General features: G+C 44.0%; 1 protein-coding gene across 5 annotated transcripts in view; it reads right to left on the bottom strand.

Annotated features, from left to right (window-relative positions):
• Positions 1 to 22,858, bottom strand: part of prrc2b (proline-rich coiled-coil 2B) — a 50,748-nt gene that overhangs the window by 18,945 nt on the left and 8,945 nt on the right. For 2 of the 5 annotated variants that reach the window (XM_057819467.1, XM_057819470.1), the window contains exons 10-22: positions 13,449 to 13,536; positions 13,196 to 13,334; positions 7,467 to 7,806; positions 7,207 to 7,391; positions 6,487 to 6,688; positions 6,184 to 6,388; positions 1,611 to 3,605; positions 1,385 to 1,539; positions 1,185 to 1,297; positions 954 to 1,095; positions 796 to 872; positions 442 to 729; positions 273 to 359 (exon numbers count right to left, since the gene is read on the bottom strand). In XM_057819467.1, the coding sequence (XP_057675450.1) occupies positions 273 to 359; positions 442 to 729; positions 796 to 872; positions 954 to 1,095; positions 1,185 to 1,297; positions 1,385 to 1,539; positions 1,611 to 3,605; positions 6,184 to 6,388; positions 6,487 to 6,688; positions 7,207 to 7,391; positions 7,467 to 7,806; positions 13,196 to 13,334; positions 13,449 to 13,536 (4,016 nt within the window). The remainder of the gene's footprint in view (positions 1 to 272; positions 360 to 441; positions 730 to 795; positions 873 to 953; positions 1,096 to 1,184; positions 1,298 to 1,384; positions 1,540 to 1,610; positions 3,606 to 6,183; positions 6,389 to 6,486; positions 6,689 to 7,206; positions 7,392 to 7,466; positions 7,807 to 13,195; positions 13,335 to 13,448; positions 13,537 to 22,858) is intronic. The other 3 variants (XM_057819468.1, XM_057819471.1, XM_057819469.1) reach the window with 2 other exon arrangements.

Below are 22,858 nucleotides of genomic sequence, written 5' to 3'. Positions count from 1 at the left end.
TGGAATTGAATGAACATATTTAAATGAGTCATGTTTTTCAGGAATGATTCAAGATGTTAGCATTCAATGCTAGCAGACTTTCTTGTTGTGCATGTTCTATATAAAATCTGTAGAATTTGTTTTACAGATGTGTACTAAAGTAGCCGGTTAAAAAAGTACCTGGCTTTTTTTTTAAAGTGTTATTCTTATATTTGATAACAATCCCTTAATTCGTTCTTGGGTTATGTTGAATATAACAAATGAATAATAAAAATAATAACAATATACTATACCTTAAGTGTGAGGTCGGTGCTTGGAAAGGAGAGGGGATTGAGGTTAATGCCGGGCTGCAGGTGATTTGAGCAGAGCATGGGAATAGTCTAAAACAAGAACATTTTGCGAATCAGCAGCAAAGTCACTCTTGATACATTCAATTGCCGACAATTCAAGTTCATTACTTACGTTAACGGCAAGGGGATCCTGAAGCTTATTGACAGGGTTGGAAACAGGCACTGGGGTGGAACCTGGCGGCAGGCTAAAGTCCGAGTCCTTGGCACTGACACCAAATTCTATGGGGGGCACGGGAAGCACAGCGTCCACGTGGAGGTCCACGCCATTGACCGGGGTGATGGGGCCGCCTTCCAGGCGATCCACTGCCTCGGAGCCCTTGCGGTTCTTCAAAGAGCGCTCGTTTCCGATGGGCCCCGGTTTGTGCTGCTCTTTGTTTTGCTCTGGTCCTGCATCCGAGTCCTTGAACAAGAAGAGAGGGTTAGCATTTCTAAATTAAGATTGATATTTCTGGCATTCTTGTGGTACCTCAGAGTTTGGCTCGCTACCGGTATAAGACACCTGTTTAGTCCACGAGTCTCCCCCTGAGGACTGCACTGAAAGAGCTGGGAAATAAACAGCCATGTTAGATTGCCGAAAACCAATAATTATGTTGATCCAGAATGGTGCTGCATTATTTAAATTACCGGAGCTGTTCGTCTCCCAGATTTCTGTTCCCAAATTACTCGAGGAAAGTGTTTCTTCTGGTTGTTCGAGGCTCATGCCCCCTTGCTTCTTGGCAAAGCGCGGTGGCATCTTGGATGCAACTGACCTGTTCTTCACTGTCACCTAACGTAGGAATTGCACGAGAAATGCTTCTTTAAAACCCAGTTGGTTCTTGACACCCTTTTTTCCCCAAGAAGATAATTTGCACTTACACCAACTCCCTCCTTTCGCCGTCTATCATCATCTTGTGGACGTCTTTGTTTTTTGGACAACGCATCCTGGTAAGGATCTGTATTTGAAATAGGTCCCACGGCATTGTCCTCGACTAAAATACAGCCACATAAAGTCCTTATCAACCCACTTCAATATGGAAGGTGTGGTATTTTCACCCATTTTAAGGTAAAATACTTACTTGGGTAAGCAGTCAGCTCGTATTGAGGAAGAGGCTCCACTATGTCAGGTTTAATGGATCCTGGTTTGTCAAAGGTACTTGCTGAGGATTCACTTAGCTCCCGCTCCTCCGACGGATCAATACTAAAGACGGGGCCTGATTCATCTGGGCTCCTACTAGAAAAAAAAGTGGTAAGAAATGTATGAAGGTCCAAAGAATTTAACAATATCAGTGTTTGGTTTCTCACCTCTTACAAGAGGCCCCTCCATTCTGCCAAGTGTCACTCCTGCTTGAGGAAGCAGATTGTGGGATTTCAGGAGCACGTGCAATCTTATTAGTCTCTAGCATTGAGGGTTCGCCTTTTCTGTTCTGGCGTTCAATCAGCGGCCTTTGACTGGAGAAGCTTCGCTTGGAAAGCTCCCTTTTCTCGACAGAACCCGCTTCGCCGTGGCATGAGTCTGAAAGAACGTCGACGTGTCCCTGCACGGGTGTGCCGCCGCTCCCTCCTTGCTTCTCCCTCCAGTCGCCAAAATCGCTGTTGTCCGATCCTGTCTCCCATTCTTCTGCCTGGGAGGGCTGGCCGCCGCGCCCTCCGGGATAGAGGCCGCTGGACCAGTTGTCTTCCCCGTTTGCTTTAGGACGGCCAGGCCAGGGGTTTGTGAAGTCTCCGTTTACGTATTCTTCACCGGTCCACTGGTTGGAACCCGGCTCGCGTTCTTGCTGCAGGCGGCGGAACCGTGGAGGTTTGTCTTGACGTGGGGGGCGCCGCCTTCTCAGAGCCTGCCTGTCAGGGTTTTCAGGGTCAAAGTAGTATTCTCCCTCCCGATCCTCGGAGCCATTTTCTAGGAAAGAGCCAGTAAATTTTGTGGGGTACTTGAGAGCCTCGCGTTCAGCAGGTTTACGTGAAAAAGAAGCATCCGTTCTGGGACCGTAACCGTTTTCTTGCATGGAAGCACTGCTGCTACCAAACTGGGGACCGCGACCCCTCCAGGTGGATATCTCTCTTGAGCCGCCGTAGCCTCTCGTATAGTTTCCAGTATTCAGCCTGGGAGGCAACACGCGACCGCCGAAACCTCTGCTGGTCTTGGCTTTTTCTCTGGAATCAGCCGCAACCTGGTCTTCCGTGTACACCTTGTTGGATCTCCAAGACTCCCGGTCAACTTTGCGAGAGTCTCCAGACTCAGCATAACTTTCTCCGTTTTCTGAGCCCTTCTGTCGCCGTCTCTTAGGTAGCTCCTCATACTCAGAGGTTTCACTGAGTGTCTCGCTGACATTACGTCTTCGTGGTTTGCCTCTTTGGAACTCCTCCACCTTCAGCTCTCTCAGCTGGGCTCGGCCTCTGCCCGTACGCTGAGCCTGACCGGTGCCGTTGTTGTAGGCGCCTCTGATGTTGTCTCCGCCTCGAACTCCGCGTCCTCCCCCTCGAGAATTAAAATCCCTAAAACCTCTTCCGCGGCCTCTTCCGGAACCTGAGACAGGACCGAAAGCTTGTTCTTCATCGATGAAGATCCAGTTGTTGCGTCGAGGGACCTGAGCCTCCGCATTTTCCTGAACATCTCTCGGCAGCTGAAATTTGTTTGTGTCCCAGACGCTCTCCCTGGAAGAATTCTCATTCTGGGCGATTACTTGCGGCCGCTCTACTTTAGTTGGAGCCGGAGGCTGATGCTGCTTCTCTTCCAGCTGTTTTACCACCACGGGCGACCCAGAACGCCTATTGCTGACAGACTGACTGTCCTTCTTTAAGTCGTAGACATTGGTCAGGACTTCCTTTTCCAAACGGTATGGAACAGGCTTTTCTTCAGGCTCCTGTTTGGGCTTCTCATTCTCCTTGTCTTCCACTTTCAGAGCCTTGAGAACTGGTTTCTTAATTGGTCCAGTTCTGCGTGTCAAAATGCGCCCGGAGGTCTCTATAGGCTGGCCGCCACCAGTACTGGAATTGGACCACTGGCTTTGAGCACTGATTCCTCCGTCTCGTTTCCAGTTGTGCTTACAACCATCAAAGCTCTCATCTTGCGAATCAAGACTACTCTTCAGATTAGGGTCTTGTGAGTCTTTTTTGGGGTATTCATTATCTGCATGTTGCTGGGTGTGAATTTGAACACCCGTCAGCAGCGCCTGGTCTATGTGGTCTCGTTCTGAGGCTCGACTCTGGAAGGCGTGATGGTGATCATCTTGGGAATGGTTCACACCATCACTGACCTTGTCCTCGTAAATCTCCTGCTGGGAAGAGGCTAAATCGCTTCTGCAGAACAAAGATAAAACAGTAGATCACTGTGATAATTTGGCCGACAGTAGTGCTCCGCGATAGGGCCGTTTTGTATCACGATATCGAGATACCACTAGGTAGTACATTTTTAATTAGTTAGAAAAAACATTAAAATTATGTTAGCTTCTCTCCACTCAATTTTGTTTTTGTTAAATGTTAAATGCATCAATTAGTGCTGCTACCTAAAACTATCCAATGTGAGCACAATAGTATACATATTTTTGTCCAAATGTAAAGAAATCTAATTATCCAATAAAGCTTGTTACTTGTGGTTTTGACTTTTAAGACTGCATTATATTAAGTAAGTATAATATCACTGATAATAAATTATGACTGATACAGGAACAAATTGTGTTATCAGTGATGTGGATTATATGTGTTGCTATTTTCAATTGTCTTGCATGCATTAATCATCTACTGTTGGCCTGTTGGTAGTGGTACCTCTGCATACGTCTGAAAACATATTACTTGGTGAGATGCATGTGATAATGTTGTGGCATTAGCAGTGCACTGACATTTCAGAGCAAACTCGAGTTGAGTATGGTGACAGCTCTCGGAAAGAAACTGACTCTCCGTCTGTACACAAGTTCAGTAAACCAAAACAGTGGTACCTCGACATAAGAATTTAATTCGTTCCAGGACCTTGTTTGTAAGTCGAAATGCTCGTATATCGAGTAGGATTTTCCCAGAAGAATACATTATAATTACATTAATTTGTTCCACAGCCCGAAAACCTACATTAAATCCTGAATAAATACTGCTCGTACTATTAAAAATGGCAATTACACATAGCAAAACAAATAAATAATAAATAAAAATAGGAATAATAATTCAGTATAATAACAATAATAATAATAATAATTCCTCTAATAATCTAACGAATCAGGTTCTAATGTAGCGGATGTGTTTTGCGTGCTGTACCTGAACGCACCACATGGCAGACATGACAGTAAGTTAGGTGCAGTAGAGATTTCACTTTCTCTTTGAATGTTCTGTTGTTAGCGTCAACTGCAGCGGACATTAGGCGTCTTGTGTTACACAATTTCTGAAATAAATTATTAAAAACCTGACGAAACTGGTGATGTTACTACAATAATAATTGTCACCTAAACTTATAAAGACAAGCGAACGGAGGTCGGAGGAGGACCGTCGAGATCGTATACATTCTATGGCCGTATTGTCGAGCCAGTCTACGGTCGCGCACGCCATGCTGATATTTTTCTATCATTTCAGTCTTCATTTCAATGGTAAGCATCACCTTTTTACATTTTTCACCACCTGCATTAACCTTCTTGGAATGCATGTTAATTTCTCTCACAAGAAAACCGTGCGTCCGTCTTGCGGGAAAACAATGTCATAAATAGTCGCATTTAGAGCATGTGGTCTGACGTAGAAACAAATAGTGAGTAAATTTTACGTCGGCTGTTGAAAAGATCGTGTGTCGAAGCAATCATATGTCAAGGTACCACTGTATATGGAATCCAGCAATGTCAAAAAGTCGGCTCATAACGGATGTCATCTGCTGGCTAAAATGTGCATTGCAGAAAATTGCGATAATGACTATTGACATGTAAAATGCTGAATGTTTTATGTCATTTTGGTGACATTTAACATTGTATCTTAACTCCACTAGTTGATAGTATTACTTTTGATTTACAGTTGTACCTCTACATACGAAGTTAATCCGTTCCAGGACCTTGTTTGTAAGTCGAAATGGTCGTATGTCGAGCAGGATTTTCCCATAGGAATACATTATAATTCCATTAATTCGTTCCACAGCCCAAAAACCTTCACTAAATCCTTAAAAAATACTGCTGGTACTACTACAAATGGCAATTACACATAGCAAAACAAATAAATTATAAATCAAAATCGGAATAATAATAATAATAATAATAATAATAATTCCTGTATTAATGTAACGAATCGGGTTCTAATGTGGCGGACGTTTTTTGCTGACCCTGAACGCACCGCGGCGCTGACTGCCAGAGACAGACCGGTGAGCTTGAGTTTCACTTTCACTTTGAATGTTTTCTTGAGAACAACGTCAATTGCGGCAGACAGAAGGTGTTTTTGTTTTGAATAAGTTGTGAAATAAATGATAAAAACGTGGCGAAGTTGGCGATTTCTCTGGAGATGTTACCACAATAAGAATTGTCAGCTTAATTTATAAAGACTGGCGAACGATGGTCGGAGGAGGACCGTGGAGATGTATTGTTGAGCCATTTCAAGGATGCCCACCCTACGCTCATATTTTTCTGTCATTTGCATCTTCATTTAGAAGGTAAGCGTCAACTTTTTCCTTGTTTCACCACCTGTACCAACCTTTTCTGAAACCAGTGTTGATTTGTCACACAAGAAAATCCACCGTGCATTCGTCTGCGGTGCTGCCATTGTCGTCGTATTTCGAGCATGTCGTCGGATGTAGAAACAAATGGCGAGTCAAATTTTACGTCGGATGTCGAAAAGTTCGTGTGTCGAAGCGATCGTATGTAGAGGTACCACTGTATCTATATAAATGAAAAATTCACGTAAAAAAAGAAGAATAACTGACCTGTCATCAAGCTGACCGTTGTCCTGGTTGTCATGCTGCCTCTGGTAAGGTGGAGTAAAACTGCGCAAGGGGTAGCCATCCTGGCTCCAGACACCATACGGCTCTGCAGAAGGGGTTCTTCTCTCCTGGTGCAGGTTGGAATGACCTTCATCAGAACTGGGACTGTTCAGGCGATCTTGGTGCATCAAAGGTTTCATCATTCCTGCTTTTAAAAAAAAAAAAAAAAAAAAAAAAAAAAAACATACTCTTTGAGAACCACAAAAGAAAACCACAAGATCATTTCCAGGAGTCAGTCACACACACCAGAAGAGTGGATATGACCAGGATAGTAGTCAACGGGTGATCTTCCTTGGCTGACGCGGGGATCCATGAAAGTGGGCATCATCATCCAGAGGGGATCAAAACCGAGGACGTGGGGTGGATAGTAGCCCCGCTGTGTGTGGCTTGTTCCAGATGAGCCTTGGTGGCCAGACTGCTGCCAGTGCTGCATCTTGTATGCCTGCTCCTGCAAAACGGGCATGACAAACGAAATGGTCTGTGTAAAATAGTGTAAATACAATCATTTGATAGAGTAACATGAACGGTCATTGTCTAAATTAGTAGAATTTGTCTGCTATTATCGTTAACTATTTCAGTGCCTATGACGATGATAGACGTCCAATCCTGTAGCTCTTAAAAACTAAATCAAAACTATTAGAATAAGTTTATCACTCTTGGACGATCCATTTTAACTCATTTCTGTTTTTCACATTTATTTGTACAGTAGTTTTCCACATTTTCATTTTTTTTTTTAAATCTAGTTTTTCTGCAGTTATTTGGTTTTTCACAATTCTTGGTTATTGCAGGTTTTACAGTTTTTATGGGTTTTTTTGTTAGTTTGCTTGCTTCTTTTCCAGTTTTTCGTGGTTTTCACATTTTTCGATCTAGGTTCAAAGATAGCTAAAAAAAACTGCTTAAATGGAAGAAAACACAGAAACTGTGACAAATAGCAAATATGGAGAATAATCACGGAGGACATTTTACCTGCTGCTGGTGCTGTTGGGGTTGCTTTTGAAAGCGTGGTGGAACAGGCTTCGAACTAGGGTGTCCGCTGTAATCCCCAGACGGGGAGGGGGGCTCCTGACTGTCATCCTCACTGCTGCGATAGGCGGGGAAACTGAGCTCCTCGCGGAAACTAGGGCTAGGTGAGTTGTCTGAGGAGCATTCATCTGGAGAACAATTAAACCACAATGTTCATATATTGCAACAAATATCATAAAAATGTCATGTCTCTATTTTGCTACCTTTTGTATTGTACTGGCAGTTGTCATGGGAGGCTTTAATAAGATCCCTGCTGGGAGACAAGGGGGCTTCTTTGCCCTCTCCATCTTTGTGACCCTCCTCTGTCCTCGAGGTTTGCCTTTCGGTCTTTCCAAATTTCTCATCCAGCTTTTTGAGCTTCTCTGCGCAGGCCGCCAGCCGTTCCTCACGGGCACGGCGCTCCTCCTCCTCGCGACGTCTACGCGCCCTCTCGACTGCCTCAGAGAGCTCGGGCGTTGCGAACTTTGCCCTGGCTGGAGGCTGAGACGGACGTTGGTGGTCTTCGGGGTCAGGTACAATCTCGCTGTGATTCTTCTGTTGGGACTGAATGTAGAAAATAAAGATACACGATAATATCGGTCACCGATAATTATAGGCCAATAATGGCAATTATGACGTCACACAGATAATCCAGATAATAAAAAAATTCAACCGATAATGCAATCCGATAATTATATACTTGATTTTGCCTCCAAATGTGCGCAACCGAAGAATTCAGCACGCCGCCTCCTCAACCCCTCCCCTCTCTGAAGCCCCTGAGGGAGGAGGGGTTGAGGAGGCGGAGCTACAAGACAAGAAGTAGTTGAATATTATGGCGGCTGTTACTAAAAAAACGACGCTCTCGCCATCTGCGAAACATGTACCGTAGAAGTTCCACGAGGCAGAAAGAACGCGTCCTCATTCAAAACCACTAACCCAGCAGCCATTTAAAACTGCATCACAAAGAATTTTGGAACAAATACGAGGCTGCTGCTAGCAGGAATGCTAAAGCTATTGTAAACACTAAGTTGAACTACAGGGCTTGTGACGATACAGAGTCGAGCTGTTTGGGAATGCAGCCCAAGGCGGGTGGTAAATTCGCATCTAAGGCTAAACACCGGCACTACTGGAGACCGATAGTCGGCAAGTAGCCGTCTTCCGACGGAGCCCGCCGCTCTGGCCAGTCCGGCAGGCCGCCGCCGCCTCGCCATAGGCGGGGCGGGCCGAGCCCGGTTCCCCGGCCTCTGGACCTCCGGCGAACACCCCGGTTTCTCGAGCGTTGCCCCACAGCGTGCGAGCAGAGCCAGGACCTGAATACGCCGCGGCGAACCGGCCGGGGCGGGCGGATTATCCGGTACGAATGTAGCTGCCGCTGCCGCCGAGACGAGACGTTTTTTTTTTTTTTTTTAACCTTAATGACCCGAGAACCAAAGCCCTGGATAAAAGAAATAATGCAGTTTATACGACCACCATTCTTCATGAAAAAGTGATGTCCGGTAAGCAAGCTTATCATGACGGCACAGTGGTTATAAGATAGTTTAAACATGGAGAAAACGAAGTCAGCCAGTCAAGAATGCATTCAGAATGTGAAATGACGAGCGGTCAGATGACTTTGTAACGCTGCCTTTATTTTCGGCTTAATAAAACTCAGGCACAAAACAACACGCACGCGGATGCGAGCTCCAACTCCGTCCAAATAGTACTGCCGTGTAGCAGTTTAGCTGCTGTAACGCAAATGTCGTGAAAGCCGCAAATGTAAACAAAGCGCTGCAGAATGGGTACATGACAACTCGCTCTTTTGAGGTAATCATTTTCACAGTGTGCAACAAAGCATATAACATTAGCAATCACTTTTCAAATTATTTAACTTATTTCTCTGCTCAATTACAGTCACAGTAGATAATCAAATTCTTAAATCAATATTCTGTAGCCACAAATATTATTCAAAATCTTTCCTTCTTCAAGTTTTTTTTTTTTTTAGGATTAAGTATAATAATGTATTGCTTAAAACAAGGCTGTTAAGATTATTTTCAGCTAGCTATTTTTCTTCCAAGAAATCTGAGAGAAATACACTTGAAGCGATGGCAGATAATTTCACTTATTGCCAATAGATTTACACTTAAAACTGACTAGTTTTAAGGAGGTGTGTTTTGCAGCGGATTAATGTTATATATGTTAGGAATGGCTTACTTTTAAACACATTTTTGTGCAACTTAGGTATTTACTCTGTAAGTAATTGTTGCCAAAGGTTTACCATTACACAATGTCAGACAATCTGTCATTATTTAGATGTTTGAATTGACGACTTGTTCATACTTTATGTTGAAAAAAGAGCAATAAATTAAATTTTTGCACAGTAATAGTTTCTTTTGTGTATACTTTAAAATTTTACATAAATCTTTTAATAGAATTATCGGCTTGACATTATCGGTTATCGGTTGGAATGAGGAGGAAATTATCGGTTATCGGTATCGGTTGAAAAATGCATTATCGTGCATCACTAGTTAAAAACGTTGTTGGCAGCGATCGACATACTAATAATCCAGTTTAAGTGTGAGAAATGGGATGAAAAATCAGTGGCAGCCCTCACAGCCAAAATAGATTGAACTTTAATATCTTGGGGGAAAAAGAAATGGCTAAATCCAGCTGCTCCCGGTTAAGACCAACATAAGAAGTTTTTATTTGAGCAAATGTTTTTTTTTTTTATGCATTCTTAATATAGGTTATCGGTATATTTAGCTGTTTTTTGTGGGAATATGTGTTTGAACGATTAAGAGCATTGCAAAACAACGTTAGCCTTTTATAGCATTTTAAGTTAGCCTACGTTTGCTATGCAAGTTAGCAAATTGTTTCTTTATTTTGTACTTTGTAGCAAGCCTTTGTTTTACATCTCTGAAAATTTATTCTGCAACACATTAAATGTTCCAAATCTGATTACCGGTATTCGATTATTCTAACTGGTTGATAGATTAACTACTGCTAGCGACTACTACAATAATCGATAGCTGCAGCCTTAAGTTTTTTATTTACAAATGTTAAGATGTATGCATGTATACATGTACAAAGAGTTATTTTCATATATATCATTTAAATCATAATTATTACATTTCCAGTGCTTAAAAACCATTTATAAAAATATACATATACATAAAAGGATTTTTTTAAATTTTGTTTTGTTTGTTTGTTTTCTAAATGATACTTTGGGGGAAAAAAGGAGGGGGAAAAAAATCTTCTTTCCAATGCTGTTAAATCGGAATAAATACACTGGACACACCAAAAACAAAGAGAGGAGAAATGAAAACGCAAAATAACACCAAAACACGAGGGATCACTGTACAAGAATAAAGTGGTGAAATTATAATCAATAAAAGTATTTATACTTCATAGTAGCTACAAAGTTAATTGTTCCTTTCAACGGATGCGTTTCAGCGCTAAGTCAAATACGTACGTAGCAACTAAATGAGCTAAATTAGCCGCACTGCATCCATAAGTAATATTATGACTTGTCACGCAATATTACGATTTTAATCTTGTAATATTACGGCAAAATACTTAACTCATTTGCTCCCAAAAACGTATAAATACGTTCTATTTTTAATTGTGTCAGTGTCCCAAAGACGTATTTATACCTCTTTTAGGTTTGTTTTTTTTCCACAAAAAACACATCTCTGGGTCGTGATTCAATTTAGCTCCAAAGCACAAAGCTTAAAGTGCGTATGACAGGATGAAAAAAGTCTTAAATAGGATTATTATGTGAATTAGAATCATATTTTGAGACGATTCGACTATATACAACAATTTAGCAAAGCACAGATGAACATAAATTAAGTCTTTTAATCTGCAGGTTAGCCACGCCTACCATTATAGGGCTCTAGCGTCCCCAACAGGTGGATGACGTCAGCGGTCACAATTTCATCTGATTTAGTATGCAGCCCATTGAGGGGGAATTATTCACAACGAGGAAAACGCGACGAAGAGCGCCACAAAATGTCATTGTTTCAGTCTCTCTACTCCAATATTTTCATAGGATATTCTTTTTATTCTAGTATTTTTCCCCAATAGCTAAATAAATAGCTTGAGAAGGATCAGTCAGCCCGTCGAGAGGGAATTATTCACAACGAGGAAAACGTGACGAAGAGAGCTACAAAATGTCATTGTTTCTGTCTCTCTACTTCAATATTTTTCCAGGATGTTCTTTTTATCTACGCATTTTTCCCCAATTGCTAAATAAATGGCATGGTCATGACAAATAACAGTCTTGTGCTAAATGGGATATGAAATAATAAAAATGCATTTTTTCAGGACAACATGGCAAAATTACTTCATAATGGTCAAAATTGTCGACTTCACCTTTACTGTCGCACCTCCCAAACGATATTTTATGCCACCTAAATCAGGCTTATGTCATTTCCGTTTCTCGACTTCGGAGAATGTAAACAAAACAAGAGGCGTGACAGCTAGCCGACATGCTAACCCGAACAGAGAGATGTTTCAAAGTCTTCAAAGCGGAAAATCACACTTAACTAGCCTGGATCATTTGACATGACGATTGGGTTGTCGATTTGTCTTCGCCGATCAGCAAACCGCCCGGCAGAGAGCATTTTACAGCTCTTTCCCCGGAGGTGGGCGGATGCAGTTGTTGTGCAGCTAATGTGCATGAGGAGAGCTTTTTACATGCCTATCAATGATCAAATGTAAGTAGTCCTTTATTTAAAGGAAGTTTGTAGTGTTTACTTTGTAATCGCTGTATTCGCGGCTATTTGAAGTTGCAATTTTTGATCGGGTGGAAAATTTGACAGAACACCGGGCACTCCAAGAGTGCAAAAGCTGACTATAGTGCTCGCCCGGCGGGGGGATGTGTGACAAGCCGCCGGTTGTCGGCCAAGGGGACAAGGAGCTTGCAGCCACTAAATGGAAGCCACCTCCGTATTAAAATGATCCCAGTATTTGACATTATACAAAACACGATGTTTACTCACTTCCTCGTAAGTCCCATGGTCCCACAGTAGTAGGGCTTGTTTTGGCCAATATCCACCGGTGAATGGTAACCTTTTGAAACTCCAAAAAGGCGCACACGCCTCTCCCTCATACAGCAACATTTTTCTGCAGCCGTTTGGCGGGCGTGATGTGAAAAATAAACGTATTAATCCGCAAAATCAGCTGAATCCTTAGTCCTTCTCATACAACAGTACGGCTGTATAGTGAAGAGGACTCCTTCCTCCGTACACGTCACAGCGCCCTCTTTCTCAATTCGAGAAAAATAGCTCTATATAAGTCAAAGTTATGTTTGAAATGTATGCTTTCACAAAAAGCTCAATTTCTAAGCTCAATTTCTCCGTTTTTCCATCAGAAATTGGAAAATTGTTCAAACTAAGCTATTTTCTAATGCTGATTTCTAAAGAATGGAAAAAGATATGAACTGTTTTCTGCTGAAAGAAGAGAATCTAATCTTTCTTTTGGTGGGTTCCATGTTTATGTAGCAATAGAACAGAATTTTCTGTGGGCCTTGCAAAATCAGTCAAAATCCAGTAAAACGGCCAGGAGCGAAGGGCCTTGCTACGGTGAAAATGGCTGGGAGTGAATGAGTTAACTGCGGCACTATTTTCACGTAACATTACATAAGGTTAGGTAGTAATATGACATTGATCTCGTCATAACACGACTTCTTTCTTGTAATATAACGACTTTCACCTCTTAGGGCCTATTTTTTATCGCTTTGTTTGGCTCCAATACTCCGTTGTAATTTTCAGTGTTGTCTTTAGTTCATTGTTAAAGGTGTAACAGACAGGAACAATCCTGTTTTTAACTTCGTCTCCAAAATTGTAATAGTCCATCAGAGACCCATGAGTAGAGGTTCGCAATAAAAGGCGAAAACAGCCAAGATAATGAGTTTTAAGAAAAGTAGTCCCAAGAAAGAGCAAGTATGGAAAAAAGGTGTTTAGTGTGTAGTTACTTGGGTGTCTGCAGAGAGATATCTGTTGTTGGTCTTCCTCGAAGGCTCCTGATGTTGATAAGAATAACTCTCATCGGGGCCCTCACCCGAGCTTAGGGAGGACGGGCAGTCGCGTCGATTCTCCCTTTCCCACTCAGGCCTGGAAAACAATTTTTTCCATAGGCATGAAATTCTAATATGGTGGAAAAATAGTAATAGTAATAGTACTACTATTTTAAGTTTAGCACGCCTATAATACAAAGCAGCTTCTCACCACATCTTGTTTTTATCACTGGCTGAGTGCTCATCCTCATCATCACTGAACTTGAGCTTCTCACTATAATCGACTTCTTCGTGAAGACCTTAAATACCAAACATAACATGTCAACAACAGGATAGGATAAGACACTAGGAAAACTGTAACAAATGTGCTTGATCGTACATTTATGTTCGTGGATCATAAAAACACTAGGTAATTAAAACTGACAAGAATTCACTGCCATTGACTGCATTAGACTAGATCTGTCCAGACTAGTCAACGTAGTCGACATCATTGATGACGTAAATGCATCGACGAACACAACATCCCATTGACGGTTAATGAAAGGTTTAAAAAAATATATGTGTGGAAAGTTGATTATATCGGCTGCTCGGTATACAAGCGGGGAAAGCGGCACAAAGCCAAAAAAGAGCACCAGAGTGGCCAAAACATTGACTTATTTCAACAAAACAAAGGAAGGTACACTGTTGTGTACGGTCTCTTTAATCTCAAGCTTGGCTTCACGTCGGCCGTGAATGAACACCTAACGCGCCGTCACTCAGTTGTAATTTTGGAAGACAACAGGAGACAACAAGCAGGCAGATCGTAAGTCCATCTAACTAACGACATGTTTTATTGAAGTTGCTAAGCCTGTCGCGATATGCAATGAGTCCATTTATTGCATGGTAAATAAAAATGAAGGCGGTAATTTTGACGGCTGCGTTTTATCGCCGCGTGGGTGGACAGCTGTTTGTTGGTCATCAACACGCTGTAGAATTTAAGTTCAGACATACAAAATATGGAAACACATCTACAGGGCGTTCCAAAATAGTTGACACCATTTCGTAGGCCAATAATTTTGACAATTTTCGTTGGAATGACCACAAATTTTTACAGCCTGTGTAGAAACATTTCAAGTTTGTGTGTGTAACGTTTGGGATTTCTATCTTTTCAGGTTAAGAAGTGGCGTTCACTTCAAAAGAAAAGGCTTTTTGATAAGGCATTTTACAGGCGGCACTCATATTGAATATTTATGAAAATCTGTCATAGAACCAACAAATATTTGTACTTTTCTTTTTACATTTAACCATTAAAACTTATGACCTTAAACATAAAGTGTATTTAGTTTTATTATGATCCATCAAGTAGTTTCCAAGATATAGGCATTCAGAATGGCGGCAACCATTTTGGAACACCCTGTATATTGTTTACTGTAAACATTAACATTGCTACATTGAGGCTAATGGGGAAAAGCCTGCTATAAAACATTGGCAGTCTTCTCCAAAACGCAAACTTGCGGTTAAAAGGTGACACTTCAAACATGAGAATTAGCTGGTTAACAGCATTTGCAAACGTAAAATTAAAAAAAAAATCCTGACACCACATGCAATGACGAAAAGTGCTATTTTGCGGAGTGTACAGCTTCCGGTTAGTGGTTTAGCGAACGTACTTCCAGTGAACATTTCAAAATAAAAGCACATCATGTTCGTCATATAAATAACGATTTCTGGAGTGGTCCCCACATACTTCAGAATTCAGATTCTTCACTAAGAATAGCTTTAAAATGACACCCTTTATGAAAAATTTGATTGGCAATGATTATAATAAAACTATTATATATAGTAGTATACTATAATATTATTGCTAGATTTTTTTTTTTTTTAAAGAATTGTTCTATTTCATTCCTTCTGACCGCCAGAGGGCGGTGCTTAGCACCTGGATATCTACGTGTGCGCAGCACAAAGGTCGAGAATAAAATACCAACAAAGTCACGCCATTGGACGTGACCTGGGTGACGTCAGAGGTCGATAAGAGCCCCGCTCACCCAGCACTAGTTCCTTTTTCTACATTCTCGCATCGGCGAAGGTCGTATTACCGCGCTCGCCGGAAGCCTCGAAACCGGCTTGGTTGGAGCTACGTGGATTACGTCCTCCAGAGGCTGCGAGCTGCGGCTGGACTATCGATTTCTTCACGTTCTGGATTATCTTCAGTTGCATATTTTCTGTGAGTGTTTTCCGCTCCGGACTCTATTGATTGTATTGTTGTGAGTATATTTCGCTCTGATACGCTAATGTAGCACCGCGGCTATTTCCACCAATCATGCGGGCCCGCACTGGCTAATGTGTCACCGCGGCGGTTTCTTCCGAACCGGGTTATTGATTAGGCTGTGAGTGTTTCCCGCTCCGCGCCATTTTTGTTTGGTGTGCAGTGAGTGTTTCCTCGCTCTTTGCATTTATACAACGGGAGTGTTTTTGCTCACTCTTTGCATTTCTACAACGGGAGTGTGTGAGTGTATTTTCGCTCCGCGCCTCCTCCAGCTGTAACCGAGTGGCTTGTTTGCTTCGAGCCTCAATACTGTGGACTGGTCCTCGAGTGTTATTCGCTCGGGGAGCCTCGTACTTTGCTGACTCACTCCGGAGTTCGTGAGTAGGGCTCGCACTGTGTGTAGGCATGTCGGGACCGCTCGTGAACGCGTGTGCTCGCTGTTTAGCCCACCTGAGCCCAGAAGACGGACACACTTTATGCCCGTCGTGTTTAGGTGTTGGGCATTTAAGAAAGGCGCTCACCGAGGAAGCGTGTCTTAATTGTGTCTGCATCCCGTTGTCGGAAAGGTCCGCTAGACTGGCTTTGGTGGAAAATGAAATTTCTCACGGCGCGTTGGCGTCGAGCCCAAAAAAGACGACCAAGCGCCATAAGAAGCAGCATGTTGGGGCCACCTCATCAAAGAAGGCTTGTGATACCGACCACATGCTATCTGCTAAGGTTGACACTTTGGCCTCTGAGTTCGCTCAGATTAAATCATTACTCCTGAATTTACAGCCAGGGGGGGATATGTGTGCAAACACAGGTGTCATTGATAGCGTGCCTGAGCAGGAGCACTGCAGTGTAGTTGGCCACCTGGTAGAGGACGTTGTGTCCATAGCAGCAAGTGACTCGCTGTTTAGGACCGGAGATGTTACCTATGGTGGTGACCTTGACATCGGGCCTTCTCCATGCCCCTCGGTAGCGGACTCTGACACTTCCGAGTCCCTACCCCCAGACTCTAGTCCTGGTTTGTCTTTCATAAAGCAAACTGTCCAATTAGCCCTTTCACAACTGGGTATTGAGACATTACCAGCTGAGAATTCGGTTTCTAATGCCTTCTTTAAGACCGCTCAAAAACCACAATTCTGTGTGCCAGCATCACAACCCTATATCAATGAGCTTCAGCTTTGCTGGACGGATCCTAAGTCGTCCACCCACTTGTCCCAAGACTGTAGGGCACTCAGCTCTATGCATGATGCTGCTCAATATGGGTTAAACAAGATGCCGTCGGTGGACAGCATTGTCGCGAGCCTGATAGTGGACCCAGCAGATGCTGCCCGCGCAGAGGCACGATGCCCGCGCCCACAGTGCCGGGTGACTGATGATCTCCTTACCAAGGCCTATGATGTTGCGGCTCGGATTGGCCGCTTGGGTAATACGTTTTCCCACCTTGCCCTGGCCCTTTCACAGTCATTGAGGGTTGCAGGTGTCAATGAAAGTTTACAGAACCTGAGCGATGCTTCCCTCCAGACATTTGCATATATGTCCAGAGAACTTGGCAGACTCATGTCGACACTTACTGTGACCAGACGCCAAGTATGGTTGGCACAGTCTCCTCTGACTGAGTCGTGTAGGGGTGCGCTTCGCACTCTACCTGTTGTTCCGGGTCAAGTGTTTGGCCCAGCAGCCCAACAAACCCTTGAGAGAGCTGTGGAAGCCAACAGGTCCCGGCAACAGTTTGTTGACCTGCAACGAGCTTCCAGGCCCCCCCACAGACGTGCTCCTACCTATCACTCTGCTACCAGGGCTCCACCTGCGCCGAGAACTGCACGTCCAGTTTCTGCGGATGGACATTCCTCTCTACGGCCTGTTTTTCGGGAGCCGACAGGAAGACCTCCAAGAGCCGACCGATTTCACAGACTTCAACACACTCGCCCCTCCAAGCACTCTACCGCTAGTAGGGGCAGGAACGGTAGAGTTTGACTACCATTGCCAGGGCCTCAGCCATTTTACCGAACTCCATCTCAGACGCTGGGTCGCCCTTGTTCCAGACCCATGGGTCATTTCAACTCTGTTCAGAGGTTACACTATTCAGTTCAAGCGTCGTCCCCCAAAGTTCAATGGGGTGAAGACAACAGTTGTGTCAGATCCAGGGAAACGTATGGCCCTCAGAAAAGAGATCGTAGAACTCTTACAGAAGGATGCTATAGAGTTGGTTCCCAGTTCAAACCTGTTGAAAGGGTTTTATTCAATTTATTTTCTTGTTCCGAAGAAGGACGGCGGATTTCGCCCTATCCTCGACCTGAGATCACTAAATTGTTACCTCAAGCGTCTAAAATTTCACATGCTTCGCACGACGGACGTTCTCCAATCAATCACTCAAGGAGACTGGTTTACAAGTGTGGATTTAAAGGACGCCTATTTTCACGTGCCAGTGGTACCACACCACAGGCCTTTCCTTCGCTTTGCCTTCGAAGGAAAAGCATACCAATACAGAGTGCTGCCATTCGGCCTCTCTCTTGCTCCCCGGACATTTACAAGATGCATGGCTGCGGCGCTGGCCCCCCTGCAGAGCCGCGGCCTCAGAATTCTTCCTTACTTGGACGATTGGCTTGTGTGTTCACAGACTCGGGAACAAGCTCTCAGCCACACCACGCTGCTGTTGGACCATGTGAAGCAACTAGGTCTCAAGGTAAACCTTTCAAAAAGTCTTTTGATTCCCAGCCAACATGTGATTTTCATCGGCATGAGCTTAAGCTCCTTAACTATGACCGCCTCTCCGTCGCCACAAAGGGTGGACGACGTTCTCCGGACGGTCACGCGTGTCAGACACAGTGCGAGTCTGTCATACGGGACCGTCCTCCAGTTGTTGGGGAAACTGACTGCACTATCAGTTGTGGTGCCATTGGGGCTTTTGTTTTTGCGCCCGTTACAGATTTGGATGAACGGTTTGGGATTGGATCCCACCCGACATCAACGCAGACTTGTGACTCTCTCAGGGCGTTGTCATCGACTTCTAAGGCCCTGGATGGACAGGCAGTTCATATGCAAAGGGGTCACGTTAGGTTCTCTTCCCTCACGCCGAGAAGTGGTTGTAACGGATGCGTCGCTTTCAGGCTGGGGAGCAGTGTGGAACCACAGGACGATCAGGGGTGTTTGGTCCCCACTGGAGAGACTTTGTCACATAAATGTATTGGAGCTTCGTGCTGTTCGACTTGGTCTCAAGCATTTTCTCCCTGCGCTGAGTGGAAAGCATGTTCTGGTTCGGTCGGACAATACGTCCACTGTCTACCATATAAACCACCAAGGGGGGACCAGATCTCCTCTCTCACTGGTGGAGGCTCAAAAACTTCTCCTGTGGGCTTTTCCACACCTTCTGAGTCTCAGGGCAGTCCATCTTCCGGGGGTGCGGAACTGTGCAGCAGACTTACTCTCCAGGCAGAAACCACCGCCTGGGGAGTGGAGGTTGAACCCTGCTGTGGTTCAGGAGATATGGGGGAGGTTCGGTGTTGCAGAGGTGGACCTCTTCGCTTCAGAAGCAACCACTCATTGTCAACTGTGGTTTTCCCTTGCGGAACCGAACAGTCCACTAGGTCAGGATGCCCTAGCACACTCATGGCCAGACTCTCTCCTGTATGCGTTTCCGCCTCTTCCTCTCTTAATGGTGACTCTGCACAGAATCAGCCAGAGCAATCACAGGGTGTTGTTGGTCGCTCCGTTCTGGCCAGGAAGAATGTGGTTTCCGTTGATTCTCAAACATCTCAATGGGGATCCTTGGCCTCTGCCCCAGAGAATGGACCTGTTGTCCCAGTTGGAGGGGAGCATCTGGCACCCCCACCCGGAGCGTCTTCACCTGTACCTGTGGCCTCTGAAGGGCCGAACTCTCTGTTAGAGTCCTGTACAGAGGCGGTTGTACAAACTGTACTTGATGCTCGTGCTACGTCCACGAGGGCGCTTTACAGTAACAGGCGGAGACTGTTCAATAAATGGTGTAAGGATCACGATGTGGATCCTGTGCGCTGCTCTGTGCCAATATTACTTAGCTATTTACAAGAACTTCTTGATAAGGGACTTTCTGTATCAACCTTAAAAGTGTACGTGGCTGCGATAGCCACCCACCATGTTTTGGTGGATGGCCGATCAGTGGGCTCTCATTCCCTGGTGTGTCGGTTTTTGAAGGGTGCCCTTCGTCGACGGCCTCCAAGATTACCACGCGTCCCCACGTGGGACCTTCCGTTAGTCCTGGAGGGTTTGTGTTCAACCCCTTTTGAGCCTTTGGATGGGGCTGACCTTAAGTGGGTCACAATAAAAACTGCGTTCCTCCTCGCAATTACTTCAGCGAAGCGAGTGAGTGAATTACATGCTTTATCGATTTCTCCGAACTGTTTAAAGTGGAATCCTGACTGTTCTGGGGTTACATTATGGCCCAATCCGAGTTTTCTACCGAAGAGACTTTCAGCCTTTCACATTAACCAGCCAGTTACCCTGGCTGTGTTTAACGATGTGAGTGAACCTGACGGACATTTGCAAAGTTTGCTATGTCCTGTTCGTATGCTGAAGCACTATATTAGCGTGACTGCAAGCACTCGTAAAACAGATGCTCTTTTTGTATGTTTTGGTGACAAAAATAAAGGCTGCACAGTCTCAAAGCAACGCTTGTCACATTGGGTTGTCGAAGCTATTCTTCAGGCCTATGAATCCAAAGGTCTTCAGCCTCCTAAAGTCACGTGCCATTCCACAAGGAAGATGGCAACTTCCTGGGCGGCACTGAGAGGTGTTCCTCTGAATGACATCTGTTCCGCAGCAACGTGGGCATCGTCTTGTACGTTTGCCCGCTTCTACAGAGTGAATGTGGCAGCTCCTCACCCGGTAGCTTCAGTAGTGCTGTCGGCTTCCTCTCACCGTGACTGATCCTCGGTATGTGTGGTGTCTTCGTGACATTGTTGGTATAAAGTCATCCAGGTGCTAAGCACCGCCCTCTGGCGGTCAGAAGGAATGAAATAGAACGAGAGTTACTTCTGTAACTAAGGTTCTATGAATTCCGGATGACCGCCAGAGCTGCCTGTCACTCAGACTCCCTGCGAGTACATTCCGAAAAGGAACTAGTGCTGGGTGAGCGGGGCTCTTATCGACCTCTGACGTCACCCAGGTCACGTCCAATGGCGTGACTTTGTTGGTATTTTATTCTCGACCTTTGTGCTGCGCACACGTAGATATCCAGGTGCTAAGCACCGCCCTCTGGCGGTCATCCGGAATTCATAGAACCTTAGTTACAGAAGTAACTCTCGTTTTGAATCATGTTGGAAAGGCGGAGTCAGTGTTCTGAATCTGTTTACATTCCATTCTTTTGCACTAGCTAATGTTATCAGCATTTGACCTCATTGTTTATTTGCAATGTATTATTGTTATTTACGTGTTTACTTGTACTTTAAGAATTTAAGTGCTGAGTTAATAAGAGTCAACAAAAATTTCATTGCTAAATTAGCAAAAAAAAAAAAAAATTATTAGTCGACTAATCGTAAAAATAGTCGGCTGACTTTTCAGGAGAAAATTAGTCGTTTGGGACAGCCTTACATTAGACTTTAAATCCATTTGAACTGGGATGTCTAGCATTTAATGATCATATTTAAGTGCCATTGACTGTGATAGACATCCAATCCCTTCTGACTGGGAGACTCTCAGTCAAATGGATTGAACGTCCAGCGCCGCCAATTAGTTCAAAGTAACACATGGAGAAAAAAACTATGCAGCGTGACTCCACTGTACAATAAGCCCAGTTAAGACTTTATGCTGGCCTTTACAGTTAAAACGGATTGGACATCTATCACTGTCAATGGAAGCCAATGAGTTATTTATGAAATAACGTTGAAGCTGTTAGAACATTAGGGAGGGTGTCAGTGTGTTTTTGTGAATTTTAAGGTTGTAAGTAGTAATACAGTGGGGCAAATAAGTATTTAGTCAACCACCAATTGTGCAAGTTCTCCAACTTGAAAAGATTACAGAGGCCAGTAATTATCAACATGAGTAAACCTGAACCAAAAGAGACAGAATGTGGGGGGAAAAAAACAGAAAATTATATTGATTTTTAAAGAATGTATTTGGTCACCTACTAACAAGCAAGATTTCTGGCTGTCAAAGAGGTCTAACTTCTTCTATCGAGGTCTAACGAGGCTCCACTCGTTACCTGTATTAATGGCACCTGTTTTAATTCATTATCTGTATAAAGGCACCTGTCCACAATGTCAGTTGCCACGTTTACATGGAGCCAAATATTCCAATCACAATCGGAATATTTGTTCAAACCGAATAAATGTGTTCCATATAAACACCTCATTCGGAATGAACAGGCCCAAACCGAATGGAATTTCATTCCGATTCACAGGGGTGGAATATTCCTTTTCCCAAACCGATTAGAAGTAAAATTATATCATGTAAACAGGGAAGCGGAATGGTGTCTGGTTGCGTTCTTTCTGCGCTTGCTCCGTACTGACGTGGTGACGTCACTCGGTGACGTAAGTAACGTCACTTGCAACATGGCTTCCAAGCACACGCACAGCGCACCCACACAACTTTTTAAATGAACGGCATATCATTCTGAAGTTTTGTTTCCACTCGAAAAGTTAAAACAGCAGCTGATCTGACGATCGATCTCCATGTTTTGCAACGTGACGCTTTGTTTTGATTAATCTGCGCATGTCAGACGGCAGTTGTCAAACGTCCTTTCGGAATAAAGGCAGTCACATGTAAACGCTGGATCGGAATAGATGAAGTGACATGTAAACAGCTGATGTGAAATTTCCATTCGGAATGATTTGAATCGGTATGAATAAAAGTCAGCATGTAAACGTGGCTAGTGAGTCACATTCCAAACTCCACTATGGCCAAGACCAAAGAGCTGTCGAAGGACACCAGAGATAAAATTGTAGACCTGCACCAGGCTGGGAAGACTTAATCTGCAATAGGTAAAACGCTCGGTGTAAAGAAATCAACTCTGGGAGCAATTATTAGAAAATGGAAGACATACAAGACCACTGATAATCTCCCTCGATCTGGGACTCCATGCAAGATCTCACCACTTGGCGTCAAAATGATAAGAACGGTGAGCAAAAATCCCAGAATCACACGGGGGGACCTAGTGAATGTGTGATCAGTAACACAATGCGCCGCCAGGGACTCAAATCCTGCACTGCCAGACGTGTCCCCCTTGTGAAGCCAGTACACGTCCAGGCCCGTCTGCGGTTCGCTAGATAGCATTTGGATGATCCAAAAGAGGACTGGAAGAATGTGTTATGGTCAGATGAAACCAAAATAGAACTTTTTGGTAGAAACACAGGATCTCGCGTTTGGAGAAAGAATACTGAATTGCATCCGAAGAACACCATACACACTGTGAAGCATGG

The sequence above is a fragment of the Corythoichthys intestinalis genome, chromosome 17 (genome assembly GCF_030265065.1).
Source record: "Corythoichthys intestinalis isolate RoL2023-P3 chromosome 17, ASM3026506v1, whole genome shotgun sequence".
Classification (NCBI taxonomy): domain Eukaryota; kingdom Metazoa; phylum Chordata; class Actinopteri; order Syngnathiformes; family Syngnathidae; genus Corythoichthys; species Corythoichthys intestinalis.
Note: the sequence above shows the minus strand (reverse complement) of the source record. Positions and strands in the feature narration are given on the sequence as shown.